The sequence below is a fragment of the Penicillium taxi genome, assembly GCF_028828555.1.
Source record: "Penicillium taxi strain IBT 34144 chromosome Unknown utg000004l_segment0_segment0, whole genome shotgun sequence".
In the NCBI taxonomy this organism is placed as follows: domain Eukaryota; kingdom Fungi; phylum Ascomycota; class Eurotiomycetes; order Eurotiales; family Aspergillaceae; genus Penicillium; species Penicillium taxi.
Genome location: NW_026643206.1, coordinates 303,243 through 320,545, shown reverse-complemented (window position 1 = coordinate 320,545; position 17,303 = coordinate 303,243). Strand labels below are relative to the sequence as shown.

General features: G+C 47.7%; 5 protein-coding genes across 5 annotated transcripts; 2 read left to right on the top strand and 3 right to left on the bottom strand.

Moving 5' to 3' along the window:
- Positions 1–17: 17 nt before the first annotated feature.
- Positions 18–5,405, bottom strand: N7495_005025 (mRNA export factor mex67; the record flags this gene model as incomplete). The annotated part of the gene is made up of 6 exons (XM_057207676.1): positions 18–707; positions 762–2,560; positions 2,614–2,663; positions 3,272–3,306; positions 3,373–4,827; positions 5,001–5,405. 6 exons carry the CDS (start codon positions 5,403–5,405, stop codon positions 18–20), a joined length of 4,434 nt encoding a protein of 1,477 aa, XP_057061450.1.
- A 1,076-nt stretch (positions 5,406–6,481) lies between these two features.
- N7495_005024 (uncharacterized protein) lies at positions 6,482–10,223 on the bottom strand (the record flags this gene model as incomplete). Its single annotated transcript, XM_057207675.1, has 4 exons — positions 6,482–9,478; positions 9,565–9,719; positions 9,769–10,128; positions 10,211–10,223. The coding sequence occupies 4 exons, from the start codon at positions 10,221–10,223 to the stop codon at positions 6,482–6,484; spliced, it is 3,525 nt and encodes a 1,174-aa protein (XP_057061449.1).
- Positions 10,224–11,898: 1,675 nt separating this feature from the next.
- On the bottom strand, positions 11,899–13,601 carry N7495_005023 (C2H2-type zinc finger protein; the record flags this gene model as incomplete). The annotated part of the gene is made up of 2 exons (XM_057207674.1): positions 11,899–13,487; positions 13,523–13,601. The coding sequence occupies 2 exons, from the start codon at positions 13,599–13,601 to the stop codon at positions 11,899–11,901; spliced, it is 1,668 nt and encodes a 555-aa protein (XP_057061448.1).
- A 226-nt stretch (positions 13,602–13,827) lies between these two features.
- Positions 13,828–14,500, top strand: N7495_005022 (DNA-directed RNA polymerase core subunit RPO26; the record flags this gene model as incomplete). Its single annotated transcript, XM_057207673.1, has 4 exons — positions 13,828–13,865; positions 13,959–14,231; positions 14,291–14,410; positions 14,467–14,500. The coding sequence occupies 4 exons, from the start codon at positions 13,828–13,830 to the stop codon at positions 14,498–14,500; spliced, it is 465 nt and encodes a 154-aa protein (XP_057061447.1).
- Positions 14,501–15,838: 1,338 nt separating this feature from the next.
- On the top strand, positions 15,839–17,202 carry N7495_005021 (MCT family MFS transporter; the record flags this gene model as incomplete). The annotated part of the gene is made up of 2 exons (XM_057207672.1): positions 15,839–16,014; positions 16,074–17,202. The coding sequence occupies 2 exons, from the start codon at positions 15,839–15,841 to the stop codon at positions 17,200–17,202; spliced, it is 1,305 nt and encodes a 434-aa protein (XP_057061446.1).
- Between the last annotated feature and the right edge of the window lie 101 nt (positions 17,203–17,303).

The following is a 17,303-nucleotide window of genomic DNA, read 5'->3' as shown; positions in this document are numbered from 1 at the left end:
TACAACACTTCGCTACATCAATCATCATTGCCACGACCAAATCGACCTCCAAACCCACCCAAATCCCGACGGAAGAACTTGCCAATATTCTTAAGATTCTCATTGAGATTAGCAGCAGCGCTACTTTCGGATGAACCCTGGAGAAGACTGTTTGGCTGGGCAAATGATGACGGGGCAGGTGAAGATGATCCTGATATTCCCGCGACACCAGATGAAAGACTGGGATTTCCGAAGAGGTCGACACCATCTTTGGCTGCGGACATGATTGCAGAGCCGAGCATCGATGCGTCGAAGCGTGATGGCATTGACGACCCAGTACCTAGACTGCTGCCCTGTGAAGCGGGAATCGTTGTGGTAGACGGGGTTTGCAGGGCTGTTAGCATCGGGTTGTTTTGCTGGAGGCTGGAGGAGTAGCGGTCCGAGGCACGGTGTACCTGGAATAGTTCGACGAGGTGATTTTGCTCTTGTCGATTGCGGATGCCCTTCAAGTCGAGGATTTTGCGGAAATTGTTGTCGTTGCGGTCCGCGATATGAATGAGATAGGCTTGGATTAATGCTTCTGGGGGAGATGGTCGTACTTGGAGCGTCTTGAGAAGCGTCTCAATCTTGAAGAAGCTGCTGTTCACGCGTTTGACAAAGCCTGCTGGGGCCGGGGCGGGAAGAAGGGATGAGAGATTACTCTTTATGGTGTAGGAATCAAGAAGCATCTAGGCATTACAAGTTAGATCAAAGTCTCATGAGAGAATAGAAAGAAATTATACCTGTTCAGCGCCTGTCTCGGAAACAGGCTTGCATTGAAAGACGTTTGTAATGAACATACTCGACATCATCTCGACCAGATGGTCAGAAAAGGCGCGAGCGTATTGTTGCTTGTGCAGAAATTGTAGAATTTCGGATGACTTCGCTTTTGTCCGTGAGATCATCTCACCCACGTAGGAGCTCTGGTCGCTGACAGCCTCGATCTTCGCCCAGGGTGTATTGCGCATCTCTCGCCAACAGGGCTCCAGCTCAACTTCCACCTGCCGCACAAGTCCCCGAACAACAGCAGAGGCAATGCCCATGAACGAATCCGCCTGGCTCTGTAGGTCAACAGATTGTTTTAGATTCTCGTCCAGTCGACTCTTGATCTTCTCTTCCAATTGATTACATGTGGTGTAACAATAGTCGGCAGTATTGAGAACAGCGACATAATCTTCCATCGATGGTGCTTTCGACGGTGTATGCCCAGAAGGGCGTTCGCTGATGTAGCTGAGGAGGACCTGCTGCGCGTATTGGTCCAAGTATTTGGCGAACACTTTCGCCAGCTCCGCAAGACTGCCACCAGTTGAAAGCTTTGCGCATTGTTGTAAGGAGTGGCGGTAGAAAGAAAATAGTTCTGTTGAGGATGAGATCACGATATGGGAGTTGAACTCTTCCTCATCTGGAGGCTTCAGAGGTTGCTGGCGGTACTTTGGTAGCAGTGCAGCCAGCTGCTTGTCCTGCGCCTCCACCCACACACTCAGATACGGCTCAAATGCCTCAGAAATGGACTGGCCAAAAGTTGGGGTCTCGGTCGAAGCAAAAGTATCGGTGGATGGACGCGATTGAGGAGCAAATCGGCGTTCAAGGGAATGCTCAAATTCAAGCGTCTCTTGTAGACACGAAAGCAACAGGTTCACATCGAGTGTCTGTCCGCTGCGTACAGATCGTGAAAGAATACCTTTGAAATCATCCCGAGTGCCTTCACAGAAGACATTGGTCAGGATCTCATTTACTCGCCACGCTGCGGGGAAAATCGCGGCGTTCTCCTCGTCGTAGATTTTCAATATACGTCGGAACCACGAGTACCGACGAGATATGTTGTCCAAGGATCCAGCTTCCTCGCTATTCTTGAATACCTGTCGGTATTCGCGGAGCTGGGTGTTGCAGTACCAAGTGACTAGTCGAGACCGGGCATGCTCGCCTAGTGCATCAACAACAAGACAGGCCTCGGCAAGCATCACCCGCTTTTGAGCGACCTCACCCTTGGCAAATGCTATCTCAAAGTCCTCGCAGACCTGCTCCAAGAGATCTCGCTGTACATCGGCGACATTCCGGCTTAGGATTGCGATCTGGTCAATTGAGCGATATGATTTGAAGTGAGCCATCAGCTGGATCACCGCCTGAAGGAGCTGAGCGCAATCATTGTAATGCCGTGTCCGGCTTAGAGCCAGAAGCTGATCGTATGCGATGGTCAGCATCTGCAGTCGCTTGAGCGCGGTCATCGACAGGGTGAGATTCTTTTTTGCATTATCCAATTGTTTAATGTCGGCCGTCATGTCAGTAATGGCTTGCTCTGTCTTCAAAGCGCGCTCGCGCACATCGTCGATTTTCTTGAACAGCTCCGACAGGTCGGCCTGGGCTGTTTGGATGCGTTCCACGCTCTCCGCATTGGAGGTGACCTGCTCCTCCACCAGCGTACCTATGTCATAATCCAATTCATCTTCGTAGGTATGGAGGGCGGAGGAGATGTGGGATACTGAGGAGAGGGTAGAGGGATGTGAGAAAATAGCGTTCAAGTGGTCGATTGGGTCGTAGTCCACTAGGGAAATGCGGGATTAGATTGAGGTGTTGCCGGGTATATTGTTTGCCTACCTGCATCCAAGGCATCGAGAGAGGGCTCTTCATCTGTTGGCCCTGTTGGGCTTTGAACAGTCATCACAGTCATCCCATTAGTTGGACAGCATGTTGGGGACTGTGTGAAGTACTCCAATGCCAGTCAAAGGGGAGTTGGAGAGTTGAAGCGGGCCGCCCTCTAGTGCCAGCTTGGCGTTTACGCAACCTACTTACTAGCTATACATAATTGATATTCTAAAAAGATTGATTCAATTGATTTTATAAGCCATGAGCTGAGAAAAAATTAACGTCTTAATTTATATATCTGCATTTGGTCTTTAATTACTCGAATACGGTATCCATGTACTCTGTATGTGAGAGTGGTTGTCTAACTGGACCTGTGTTGCCCTCTATAGATCTGGGTTGCCATCCCAACAGCTAAAGTGAACCGGAGATATGTAGGTAAGAGTCTATCAGTCAAATACCTTTTAATAGTGGTAGAGACATAAATATATAATAGAAAGTTCTGGAAGCACTTGAGTTGAAAAACACAACCGTGCTTGAAGTCCTGGAGGTCTTGGAGAGAGACACTGTCGACTGCTGAAACGATGAGTTTTTTGAAACATGAATTTTGGAAATTTTTATGGAAATATATTTTTTTCTTTAGAAACTACATAGCATGGCTCGTCCCTCCTACTGCGCATATGCCTCAGCAGGCATTGTTCCGGCAGCCTATAAGAAGTTCAAGTTAGTATCAAGATTATATAACACTTTGAAGTCAACGGGGTTTTTTCTTACCTTAAGCTCGCACACATTCTGCCAGGCCCGCTCCGCATCCCACCCATTATCCGCGAGGGCCATCTCCGAGTAACGGAGATTCATGCCAGACTTGGCACTCATCTCCCGGATCAGGTCCTCCTGTGAGGAGCCAACAAGGGGAGCGGCAGGGGGGGCAATCGGGATAGGGGCGGCCGGAGTAGTAGGGGCAGCAATCATAGTCCAAGCCTCATGCCCTCCGAAGGCACGCAGACAGAGGATGTCGTTAATCACACGAATCCGTCCGGGCACGAGGCTTGGGCCAATGATAAAGGTTCGGTCAAATGACCGAAGCTCGGTCTTACCTCCAACATTCTCCTCGAATTTTCCATGAACAGTTATGATGAGGCCACCAACGCCCGTCTCACTCTGGCCACTCGGGTCAGGGAGGCCGGGGCATTGGTGGCACTCAACCAGATATTCTTCTGGAGAGGTCATAATGTTGGGGTGATAAGTGGCGGGAAGCATGTCCCACGCCGAACGGATTCTTTCATCCCCAACATACTCGCGGGCCATACGAGGATTCAGATGATTGACCTTATGCAAGTTACGGCTCATTTTTATGTATGGGTCCCAAGCTGCGGGCTCGGCACTGGGGGCCTTGGGAGCGGCGGTGTTGATGTCAAAAGAGAATCTCGACTCCTTGTCGTAAAAGGAGGTGATAAGGGAGGAACGGTCGTTGTCGTAAGTGGAAAAGAAAGAACGAATGAAGTTCTCGCCAATTTTATCCGAGTCCTGGAAGTACGGGGCCTGGACAGGGATGGGTGTCTTCTTTTGAGCATCGACTTCCTCTTTGGTGCGGACTTGAACGTTGTTCAAGTGTTGAAGTTTTGGGTACCACTTCATCATAGTGTTCTTGAATTCGGGATCGGTGCAGAAAGGGCTGCCGGTCAAGTCCAGAAACTCAAGCTCACGAAATTTCCAGCGCCACTGGATGAGGGCTTGCGCATCCTTGAAATTGTTGTTTGACAGATCCAAGTTTTTCAATGCAGGAATAGTCTGAGCAAGGGTAGTGACCAAAGAGATGTTCGCGAGCTGATTGTCGGCAAGACTGACACTTTCCACTGCCTGGCGCCGCAGGGCGTTGGTCTCGAAACCCATTTCCCAGACTTTCATAAGAGCGGGGAAAAACTTAGATTCGGTTGACGTAGCGGCGAAGATACCCATTGCCTGGAGATCAGGATCTCCAACAAGTTTTGATAGATTGAGAAGTTTGTTATCTGCGTAATAGCGCTTTCCCAAGATCATGGTCATCTTGGCCTTGGTATCCGCGGTCGATGCAGAATCAGTACCTCCAATCTCGTGATCAAGTGTGGCGCAATCATTGCGCTCAACTGAAATCTGAATGCCAGCAAAGGTATTATTGTTAATGCGCGACATTGTGTCGGCCAGGTTCTGGCGAACGGAAGCAACCAATGTATCACCCTCCACACGGGACTAATAGAAAACTGCTGTTAGTGAGGGCTCAAAAGATGCTGAAATTGAGTTGGCGCAAAATAGAATGTAGTTTGTACTGGGCTGAGGAGTAGTATGCATATGCTGGGCTGAGAAGGAGTATGCAGGTGCTGGGCTGGGAAGGAAATCGGAGGATCGGGAGGAAGTATGCGTACTTTTGTGATTTTAGGGCGCGGTCCTGACTTGCTCAGGGCCTTCAGACGGCGTTCGAGGAAGGCAATAAGATCGGAAACACCTCCATCGCGGTTGGTGGCAACTTTGCTATCCTTCCATCCGGTAACGTTGAAATGCGCAAGGCCTCCGGATTGTCCCTGAGCACGGATTTCGGAGCGGGTACCTGAGATGGCATTTTGAATGGCGTCGAGATTTTTAGGGCGGGCCTGCGCACGACCAGAGCCAGTACGAGCAGCCCCGCCGCGGCCTGACTTGCCAATACCACCTCCGCGAGCACCTCGTGCGCCACGTCCACCGGGGCGGTCCATGTCCATATCACCGTCGCGGTCGGTACGGAGCTTCTTGCGGGCGTCGGCGCCGTTGTGACGAGACTTCATGTTTGCCATTATGTCAGGGAGGAGGGTGAAAGGTGGGAAAAAAGAGAGAAAAAAGAAGTGTGGTGAAGATTTTGGGCTCTTCAAGCCTCGAAATCAGTTGCGCGACGCGCCTGAGTGTAAGGCACGAGAAGTATCATGCAATGGGGAAAGGTTGTAAGAGACAAAATAAATTGTCGAGAAAGGTGGGTGAACAGGCACTTGAATACCTGTGGGTGAGAGCGTGTAAAGAGTGCAAGGGTTTTGGAGTAGAAGAAGAGACTATGACTTTTAAAAAAGTGACGTGCAGGTTCAGTGTCATGTGATCGACTCAACCCACCTTAAGGGACTAGTAGCCAATGAGAGGTTACGGAACTGGAAGCCATTTGTTGACTAACCCTAATTTTGGCAGTTGCTAGGCCAAATTAGTATACTTCGACTTCCAGGCGTCAGCTGGAAAACAGGTTCATGTATTGGACTTCAGCCTGAAGCCGGATTAGTATGAATGAGGTACAACGAGCTTGAGAATCTTCTAGTCTCATGATTATTGACTCACATCGGAATGAAAGCCATGCCGACAGTTGGAAGACACAAAAGATTAATCGCTTTGTATAGGTCTATTTTCGAAACGAAATAAGGCAAGGATCTAGATTTTGGCAGATTTAGAATACTCTCAAGCACTAGTAGCCAAAAAATTACCAAAAGATATAGTGGTCATCCACAGTTTCCACATTGAGGAAGCGAGATTTGTACAAATTTGATCGAAGACTTGGCAGTAAGAACAAAAGACAAAAAAGACAAAAAAGGTGGCAAAGACCTTGAGAAGATGACAAGACAGAAAACCAAGTGCAAAATGAAGACGACACCATTGCGCGGAAACAATTCGTAACTCCATTTTTATGCGTAATGCAAAACAAGAATAAAAAAAAGTGAAGAATGAGTGCTGTGTGAACTGGAAAGAAAAGGACTGGTGGCAGTCATGGCTATGAGCTGTAATCTATAATGATAACAATGCAGAGGTGTCAGGCTGGATTGAGAAAAGAAAATGCCCAGAGAAAGTAATTTGAGAGAAGAGTGAAGTGAAGCAATGCTGTAAAAAAGGTACAATCTTAGAAATTCATGGTAAGGTGGCTGGAGTAACCCTGCTGGGGGTAGTGTTGTTGCTGGTAAGCTTGCGGTGGTGGTGTTTGCGAAGCTGGAGCAAGTTGACCGTACCAGGACTGACGGCGAGGCTCATTCGGGCGAATCGGTTGATGAAGAGCATCCAAAGTGTGGCTAGCTGTCGGGATGGTGTACATAGATTGCTGACGGGAGTGACCATGAGGTTGAGGAAGTTGGTATACTGAATTGGAGCTGGCCCCATACGGAGACGCAAATTGCTGTTGCTGCTGCCGCTGCTGTTCCTGTTGGTGCTGCTGCTGCTGCTGTTGCTGGATCAATACACTTTGTCGCTGGGCAATTGCATGCTGGACCAGATGGTTCGACATGCCCTCCTTGAATTCACGTTTTTCACGTTCACGAGCGCCGATTGCCGAGACAAGTCCTTGCTGACCAGATTCCTCTGCCTGCGCCTTCTTCTTGTCGCCTTGAATGTTGAAGAACGACGAGCCAGTCATTCGTGCAACATACTGCTGTTCACGGGCAGAGAGTTGGGTTGAGGAGTCGTTGTAGTTGAGCATTGTACTTGTACCACGCGATGAGGGACGGTTGATAGGTCCATCCTGGAGACTGTTCATACGAGATCTAGGGCGAGCCATCTGAGTCCAATCTCCTGACACCGGTCGCCTAGGGATAGCCATCTGAGTCCAATCTCCTGACACTGGTCGCTGTGTTGCCGGGGTGAAGGTGGATGTGGATACATTTCTGGTATGAGGCATGAGGACGGGCGGACTAGGCGCTGCTCGCTGCTGGACAAATTCCTCGGCAGTAAGGGTTGCACCCGGGGTGGCAGGACGACTGGAGCCCATCAAGGGCTTCCACAGCATGTTCCGCCGGAATTCATCCTGACTAGGAGACCGGCTATGTGCTCGCGGGTTGAGCGGCATTGATTCCTTGCGTTGGTGCGATGCCTTTTTCAATGCATCCCCTGTACTTGGGCGCCCGGTAGTAGGCATATACGTCAAAGTCGGTCCAAAGTCAACCATAGGAATATCCGAGTTGGTCTCAGGGGGCTTGTCAGTTGAGTAAATAGCATCACCAATGACAAGATCCTGGTTAGGAATTTGGCCCACAGTCTTCATGATGCCCATGCGTGGCTTTGTAACCGATTTCACAGACTTCCTGCTGTAGACTGATTCATGAGTACTTGCGTAATCAGGAGTGACATTGGATGCGGCGTCGTCGTAATTACTCTCCGCCTCGTACATCTCAGGGGATACAGGAGACTGGAAGCGAGGGGCAATTCGGTCCAGCGCCGCTTCGTCGACGGTGTGACGAAGATCATCGAAGCTTGGCTCTCCTGGCGAAAGAGGGCCTTCATCGTGGAAAAGCTGTCTTTGGGGAAGAGGCTTTCGCTTGATAGAAGAAGAGCCACCAAGATCTTGCTGAGGTGACGAAGCCTCAAACCGCTGCAACACAGCCTGCGACTGACTCATCGCAACTGCAAGATCAATGGACTCGTCGCTGGATGCGTGTACAAGCGGCGAGTTCTTATAAGCGGCACGTTTGGGTGAAGAGTTGTTGCTGGGGGCACGATTTTCAAATCGCTGGTCGATGCTTGGGTCAGATTTCTGATCGTGGAATGCAACAGCTGAATCAGACATGCCCATCTGCCTAACAGCGACCAATTGATCGAGAGTTCCAAGAGACATCCGGTTAAGAGCACTTCTCTGCTCGGAGCTTACCTCCGGGCGGTTCAACGGCACCTCCTTGGATCCATAGGAGAACTCAGGCGGTTTCACGACTGAGAAGGGAGGTGTGCGCGGGGGAAGCTGGTCACCATTCACATCGACCTGCCCAGCTTCAGAGTTTTCATCATTGCGCATCAAATCCCTGGGAGTCGGCGATGCAGCACGCGCGCTCTCTGATCCTCCATGCTGCACGACAACATCATCCGACATGGGGCGAGAATGATCAGTTGGAGGCTCGTTTCTAGGGACCTCCTGAATGACTGCTTCGGCCGATTGATTGAAAGCAGGCTTGCTAGCAAAGTGGCGGCGAGAGGCATCTGCTGGAACGCTAGAACGATACTGCTGCTGGCTGCTCGCAACACTACTAGTTCGACTGAAGCCCGCAGACATGCGTTTCTGTGTTGCATCCTTTAGTTGGTTCCGCCACTCAGCTTCGCTCCACCGCTGGCTACCGGGAGTTTGAAGGAGAGCAGCAATGTCCAGCACTTCCAGATAACCGTAGCGACGTTGCTTAGGGAAAGCGAACATGATGCTCTTGATGTGGTTTGTATCGGCCACGAGACGGGTAGGACGACCGTAAAGGTTGAAAGTATCAAAGACTGGGAAGAGGAATCGAAGCATCATCTCAAAGCCAGAAACCGCATTGTGCAGCTCGGGCATGACAAACACAAAGCCCTCAGTGGCAGTATGAGGGGTTGAGTTCATGGTGATTCGGCCTTCTAGCTTAACCAAGGTAGATTGATCGATCAAGGCCTTAGCTTGCGGGTAAATTGCATATGCAGAGTAGACCTGGGTAACGGTTGCAATTGGCGTTACCTTCTTTGTCTTCCTCGTCTCGTAAAATTTGATAGTGCCCGTGACCGGAATGGAAAGGCGATCATACGCAGACTTTTTCATGAGCTTCTTTGCCTTCTGAACCTCCTTCTCATCTGGCGGACTTATCACAAACCAGCAGCGCTTCCACGGAGTCCCTGCGCCGAAGCGCACACGAGCCCAATCCTCATGTTTGTACCTAATGGGTGCAAGAATTGACTGGATTCCATTGATGCTCTTGCCTTTGGCGGCAATCAAGGAACCAGTATACGCTTCATACAACGAGGTGTGTTCGTACATTGCAAGGCGAATTGCGGCGGTCCATTGGACCATTGCGCTATACGAACTAAAATGGAGTAAATATCGATTTTTTCCTGCGGAAGATAAACTGAGAACGTTCTTCAACGGTTCCGCAGTCCCATTCCTAATTGGTAATGTCTCCAGCTATACGAGTGACAAAGATTAGCTTGCAGCCGGGATTAATGGGCATAATAAAAAATAATAAAAAAAAAGCAAAAACAAGAACATACCATTTTAAGAGACGCATCAGTCAAATTTATAAAGGTAGCTGGGACCTCTTCTCCGCCAGCCGCGTCCAGCGCAGCAGCGTCCCAAAGTGAAAGAACAGTTCCAACCAGTTGCGCATAGCATTCAGCCCACCTCCGATCAGTCGAAGGTCGCCCATCTGCGCATCAATTAGTATATATTCTTTGAAATGAGAGAGTGTCACGTACGAGAATCCTGATCATTCAACTTCAAAAAATAGCCCTCTTGATAGACTTTGTTGGTGTGGATATTGAGATAAGTGAAGATCGGCGATAACTCCGGTGGGGTGCCCTCGGCGTGGGTCATTAGAGGGGGATTGTTAGAGAATAATATCATTGATGCGGGTCGAGATCCAAATCCAGATCCCCCGGCTCTTTGGTTTTCTGTCGCTGTCGACAGATCCAATTCCGAAGCTGGAGAGGGAGTATCTTGTATTGGTGTCTGCCACCGTGGGGCGCTGGCGCTGGCGGGGGCGACTTGTGTGACATTGTTCGACTTGCGCTCTTTCCCGGTATCCTTACTCTTGCCTCCAAATATAAACGAGCGGACTAAGAATTCAACAGTCAATATGGGGGGGGGGGGAGTTCATATTCCTCAGAAAGGCACGAGGGGCGACAGTATAGAGCTTACCGCGAGCACGCATGATGATCAACAGTCAAGCCAAAATCAGAATCTGGGGATTTCTTCGAGTAGAGTCTGCAAGGTGCCACGACAAGAAAGGAGAAGAGGCAAGAAATTTTAGATTATGTGGAGAGTGCACGTGAATACCAAGGTGGATCTTGATAAAATGAGAGCAAAGTCGCGGTGTATAGGGATTACCCGTACTATTCCATATAGAGCTGGCAAGAGGGAACAATTCAGCGAATCTAAATCAGTATAAGGCCGTAAAAGCTTTCAGGCAAAGAATGGGCATGAAAGTACTCCGCTGCCAAGAGATGACGTTTCCAAATGATTTGACAATGAACTACTTCAAGAGTAGTCCAAATTTGTTGATGGAAATAGTTGAAGGAAATAAAAGAAATCCAAAAAAGAAGGGGGAAAAAAACGAGGGGAGGTTGGGGAGGGAAAGAGTAAGTACGAAGTAGATTGAAAGTAATGGAGAAGGAGGAACGTGGGGGTGATAATCTGGGCACGGGAGTACGGACGGAGAACGGAACAGGAGAGAACTTTTCTTAGGGGCGGGATTTTAGTCAGTAATAATGAATGATATTAAAATATGGAGTCTAGACAGAATTGGTAGAGAGATTTTAAAAATGTACTATTGACTAACGTCATTGGAGAGATCGAGCTTGTCTCGCCAAAATTAGAAATATCTCGTGTCTCGGGAGACTAAGGATTCACTCTATACCCCACACATACTCCGTCCAAGGTAATTCAACTCCATGTGTACTCACTATTTCCAAGGTTCCAACAGAACCTACGACGTACGTCTACTAGACTGCAAATACCACACCGGTCATTTGTACCCGCCTTCCTGATTCCAGCATCCTGGTTGGCTTAGGGCTACTTGCATGCATGGCAGATCACGGTGTTGGTTTCAAACCATGTAGCCCTCTGCTTACCTTGTATTATGCTCTATTTAAGCTTTGTCAGCCATGTCAGCCATGTCAGGCGCTGGGCTTGGATGACTAACCCTAAAAGCCGGTCCTTTGTCGTTATGACCTTCAGATCTGATACATGTTACTCCTACTAATAGCTAGGTTGATAGAATCCTTCCAACCCCAGGTCAGCATCTAAATGTCTTCACTGATAGTTTCTGATTCCCTAAATTATGGGACTTCTCTTAGTGTTTATAAGACTGGGCTGAGACATAGTTTTCTACTCGGTGGGGAATTTATCTGAAGTGGCGTGTTACCTAGGTATCACGACATTCTCATTCTGATTCCAATGGAATGAATCGAATTCTCGAGGTCTCAGCACTCCCCAGATCATTAATTAACTTGGTAGGCCCTCATTATAGAGTCTTACCCCTGACAGGTTCCATGGATATACCTAGGTATCGTCTTCAGCGTGTTGATCCATAATGGGACTTAGCTTATGATTACCTAAGACACTCCAGGTTCCAAGATAACTAAAGTCCATCTGAAAGATCTCGGCCCTGTTTCAAGATCTTGTGCTCCGGGGCATTATCTCTCTTCTTACAGTTAGCAAATTGGATGAAAGATTCAATAATTTCACGCCTTAATACTTGGAAGCTTCATAGACTGGAATTTAGATTAAAACTACCGATTACACGACATTAGAATGTCATTTGAGAAATGTTAAAAATGTATCACGCTGTCCGCTAATTTATAATTGTGAATTCCTTAAAGAAACCTTCATTCCTCCATCAAGTCATATCCCAAGACTGGGTCAATCGCTATCTCGTCATGGGGTATCATAGAATCATTAACTTGAGCAGCATCCTGAAACAGAGATTGCTTCATAAAGTCCGGTTCGGGAAAAGGAAAGGGATCGTGGTGGAAATTCGGTAGCGCAGTTGATGCAAATGGCTGGGAAGATGTACCATCTTGGTCAAATTCAAGGCCATAGATACCGAAAGAATTCCCACCGGGTTCATTCTGGTCTCCAAGTAGTGCACGCTGCATGAATAGACCCTGGACTTCATCTTCTGAGCACCCATGTTTGGTAGTCATATGAACCCATAGATCGTAGTCGCGGTGGAATCTGTGTTCACAAGTTTCGTAAAGACAAGCGATGTGTCGACCTGATTCCTCAGCATAGCCATGGCCTGTCAACGCTGCCAATGTAGATATTTGCTTAATCTTTCCGGCTGATTTCTTCCCAATTCCAAGTCGTTGGCGGCGTTCTGCCTTAGCGTTTGGGAGGCCCAAATGAGCTGTACGAATATGCTCTTCGAGAGCGAGTTTGCTACCGTATCGTTTCCCACAGCCGATCCCATCCCATCCTGGCACTTTACTTGAAGAGGAGAGATCCGTTTCTCCACAGCCAAAGCGCTTTTCGCCCTCGTGAACGGTTCTAATATGGACTGAGAGATTTCCCTTTTTGGTGAAGCTTCGGTCACATTCAGGAACGGTACAGGCAAACACTTTCCGCTCCTGCAAGGTGACATCCCCGTGGGCAACATCAAGATGGCGCCGAAGTTCTCGAGAAGTCGAGCAGACAATCGGACAGTGAGGACATTGTGGAGGATGAACATTGCGAATATGGGATTGCAAAAGGGCGTAGGTGGGGAATACAACTGATGATTCATTGTTCTCGGAAGTGTCCATACTAGATCCTTGCTCTTGTTGATCCTGGGTGCATTCCGCACAGCTGAATCTTTTTTCCGTGTGGATTCTACTTTGGTGGGACCGGAGATGACCAGCAGTCTCGAAAGCCATTTGACATTGCTGTCCAGAAGTCAGATCAATATGGGGACAGGGAAAAGGCTTCTGGTGCAGATGAATTTTTGTAATGTGTTTCTGCAGGGTGGAGTGCTTTCGGAAGGTCTCCTCACAATCTGGACAGGTGAACTTGTCCCTTCCATCATGTGCAGCAAGATGGCGTCGAAGTCGAGAACCAGTTACAAAACTCTTGCCGCACCCTGGACGGTCACAGACGTAGTCTCGAACTCCTGTGTGTGCACTCTTTATATGATGATTGAGGTGTGATGCTCGTAAGAAAGTCTTGTCGCATGTCTGGAAAGTACATTTGAAAATTCGCTCGTTATTGTGAGATCGAATGTGCTCTTGTAGTCGAGCTGGACGGTTGAATGCTTTATCACACCCATCGAACGGACATCGGCGGGTCTTGAGTTCGGATGGATATCGTGCGGAGGTCGTAGAAAATGGAGTAGCTGGTGTCTCATCTATATCACCACTTGCCAAGCTAGGAGTATCTGATACTGAGTACTCGCCATCGGAGTATGTCTCTTCGTGCATCGGGTCTTCATACATACCATCAGCTATTGTAGGCTTCAAAACTTTCATAAACACTTACCATCACTGTCAACAGCACTTTGCTGGTGTCTTTTCCCTGGATCAGACCTCTCAGCAGAGGCCTTACGCTTTTGGGCCATATTTAAATGCAAATAGAGGCGCCAACAAACGGTGAGTTAAAAAGTATGATGTTGTGGAATAATTTTATTTTGCCGCACCTATCAAAAGGGCGGTCAGGACGAAAATAGCCTAGCGCTGTGGATTTTCCGCTTTTTTGCATTCGCGATTCTCCATCACTTTGATCCCGCGCAAGGCCTCTCTCTCTCTCCTTGTCTCCTCTTAGGCTGATATGATCTACATTTCATCATGTCTGACTACGGTGGTGACAATGATGCCGAGGAGAAGTAAGCATTACCCCGACAAACTGACTGATCTAAAGATTACAGATCTTTATCGCTCGCAAATCTTGTGATAAGCCTTTTTCTAACTTGATGCAGCCTCGACTACGAGCCCAATGAAGAGTTCTACGATGAGAACGACCCGGAAGATTTCATCGACCATGAGAACCCAGATGATGCTGAAGGCGTTGATTCCTACCAGCCTGCCGTAAACGGCGAACAAGTTGTTGTCTCGGGCGATTCTGGGTATGCAAGCAAAGCGCTGGAGCAGTCTCGCGAGAAGAAGGTTCCCAACGACCAACGAAGCACCACTCCGTACCTGACCAAGTACGAGCGCGCGCGTGTGCTGGGCACCCGAGCATTGCAGATCAGGTAGGATCTCAATTTTTTCATGTTGAAATGGGGGCGACAGAAAAACTGACCATCCATAGTATGAACGCTCCAGTTCTTGTTGACCTCGAGGGTGAGACCGACCCCTTGCAGATTGCCATGAAGGAATTGAACCAGAAGAAGATTCCTCTGATCGTACGGCGATATTTGCCTGGCGGATGGTAAGTTTTGATGCACGTAATGAGGGATGAACCGTCGACTAACCCGTTTCATTCAGGTACGAGGACTGGACTTGTGAGGAGCTCCTGTAGCAACTTGCTACTCAGATAATTTCCCATTTCATCTTCCATCTCAGACACCAAAATAAATTCAAGATAAATCAACAGGATAATTAGAATTTTTCACTTCTTCTATGTCATAAACAGCCACATGGCGATCCAGGTCTGGCTATTCAATAGACTTAGTTACCACTATCTCCAACTCCAACCTCGGGACTATTCATGTTTTATCTCCTTTCACTGGGTGAATGTATAGCGCCTTTCTATTAGAACTCCAAGGTCTTAATTCGGGCAAGAAGAATCAGCTAATGAAGAGGTCTGTTTAGGCGAGTATTCTTGATGGGTTTCTCTCCGGTGAGATACTTGCCATTCGCGTTATTCAAAATTGGCTAGAAGATACCTAGGTAGCGCTACAGAGAGCATACCGAAAACTTCGGACTAACTCATTTATTCCACCTGGTAGTCAAAGGAAAGACCCTGGAAGAGAAGGGAGAAGAGGATTCAAAAAATGAGGCCTGGCCCAAAATATGAACCGGGACCTCTAGGTGTGAAATACAAATACCTTTTGTGAACACGAGTTGAGAGAAGAGGCGTTTTTGATGAAAGGTTGTCCTAGATTAGATTGACCTCGATGTCAGTTGTACGAAGTAGGAAAAAGGAAAAAGGAAAAAGAAAAAAGAAAAAATGAGAATATTGAAACTGACATCAGTTCATTGAAAATAGATTGATATTCACACACAGTCAGGAATAGTGAAGTTGAAATATCAGCCATTATAAGACCCACTTTTACCCCGGATGATTCAGCGTCTCTAACTAACTAGTTATCAGACTAATAAATACTATGCCATCATTCGAAGAACTGGACTTTTGAAAATTTGATAATCTTTTACGCACTAGGTAAGTTCTATAAGATGTCCAGTTGGTGAAATTCGATGGAAATGACCAATATTCTCCGTTCAACATGGTATTTTCCTGTACTTATGCACATGAAATACAGTCACACTCGTGACTAATGATCTCACTTGGATAATCGGCACACTTATCCGTAGTAACATGACACTTGCTCTATTATTGGCTGTGAATGGCTGTTTGTACTTCGTTCTGTCCAAAATTCAAAATTGATGATCTTACTCCAATGCTCAATGCTACCTATCAGTCACTAATTTATGTGCCGGTTTCGGTGTTCGGCCCCAAACTAAGGAATGGTTTATAATCCACTTCACTTTGTCTATTGATCCTTGGATTGGACCCTGTTAAATGTAAATTCATTCCCGAGGTCCAACTTCTTAACTTTTCGGACTTTTTCCGTCTTTGGTTCTAAATTCTCAAACCTGAAATTGAATTCTTCGTCTGTCATCTACATTTCACAACATGGACTCGACTAATGAGGACACAGAGAAGAAGGTCATCGCTGATGAAGAAAAGGGTTATGAGAATGGCTCCGATTCAGTTTCACCGATCGAAATGGTGGACGAGTTGACTTACGATACAGGCTTCATCTCATGGCTACAGGTTTTGGGTTCGTTTTTCTTATTTTTTAATTCATGGTATGTAGTCCACTGCTCAAAGAAACCTTTGAGGGAAATTTGTGCTAATGCCTCTATAGGGGTATAATCAATACATGGGGAGCATATCAGACCTATTATGAGCAGACTATTCTAGCAAACACTTCATCCTCGACAATTGCCTGGATTGGATCTTTACAGTCCTTTCTACTAATGCTAGTTGGAGTCATCACTGGCCCCCTCTTTGACGCAGGCTACTTCCACGCTCTTCTTGGATTTGCCGCTTTCATGCTACCATTTGGTTTGATGATGACCAGCATTTCGACCAAGTTCTGGCAGTTGATCCTTGCACAAGGGATTTGTGTTGGCCTGGCAGCTGGTTGTCTCTTCGTGCCATCCGTGGCTCTACTGCCACAGTACTTTCGCCGCAAGAGAGGACTCGCAAATGGCATTGCGGCCAGCGGTAGCAGCATCGGTGGCGTAGTCTACCCCATCATGTTTGATCAGCTACAGCAAAAAGTCGGCTTTGCTTGGGCTACCCGGGCAATAGGCTTCATCTGTTTCGGTACTATCTGCATCTCGCTCGGCGTCATGCGCATTCGAATCACGCCAAAGGAGAAGCGTAGCCTGTACCAGCTCTCTGCTTTCAAAGAACCGGCGTTTGTTCTGTTTTCTGTCGCCATGTTTATTGGTTTCCTAGGTTTCTACAACTTCCTCTTCTACGTACAATCATATGCCATAAACACTGGTATCGTGGATAAAAACCTCGGTTTCTACCTGCTGTCAATGCTCAACGCTGCCTCAACGTTCGGACGTATCGGTCCCAACTTCCTTGCTGATCATGTTGGACCTCTCAACGTGCTCACACCGGCCGTGTCCATTACCACAATTTTGGCATTTGTATGGATTGGTGTCCATACCACTGCCGGTATGATTGTACTGAGTATTCTCTATGGATTCTTCTCGGGTGGATTTGTTTCACTTCCTCCGGTCGTCATGGCTTACATGACACCTGACGTGCGGGAACTGGGCACTCGCATGGGAATGGTTTTTGCCGTTACCTCTATTGGTGTGCTGATTGGAACCCCCATCGGTGGAGCCATTTTGAATAAATCTGGAGACTACCTTGGTGTTCAGCTTTTTACTGGCTGTTGCCTCGTCGCATCCTCTTGCCTCATGGCTATTCTGAGGTTTGTGGTCTCTGGACCAAAATTGATTTGTAAGACTTGAGCTGGACCCTTGAGATGCCAGCAGGTTGCATTTGGTATATGGAAGGAGTGGACTGGAACGTCCAAATATTTGCAAATAATCATCACTTGGGCGTTAAAAAG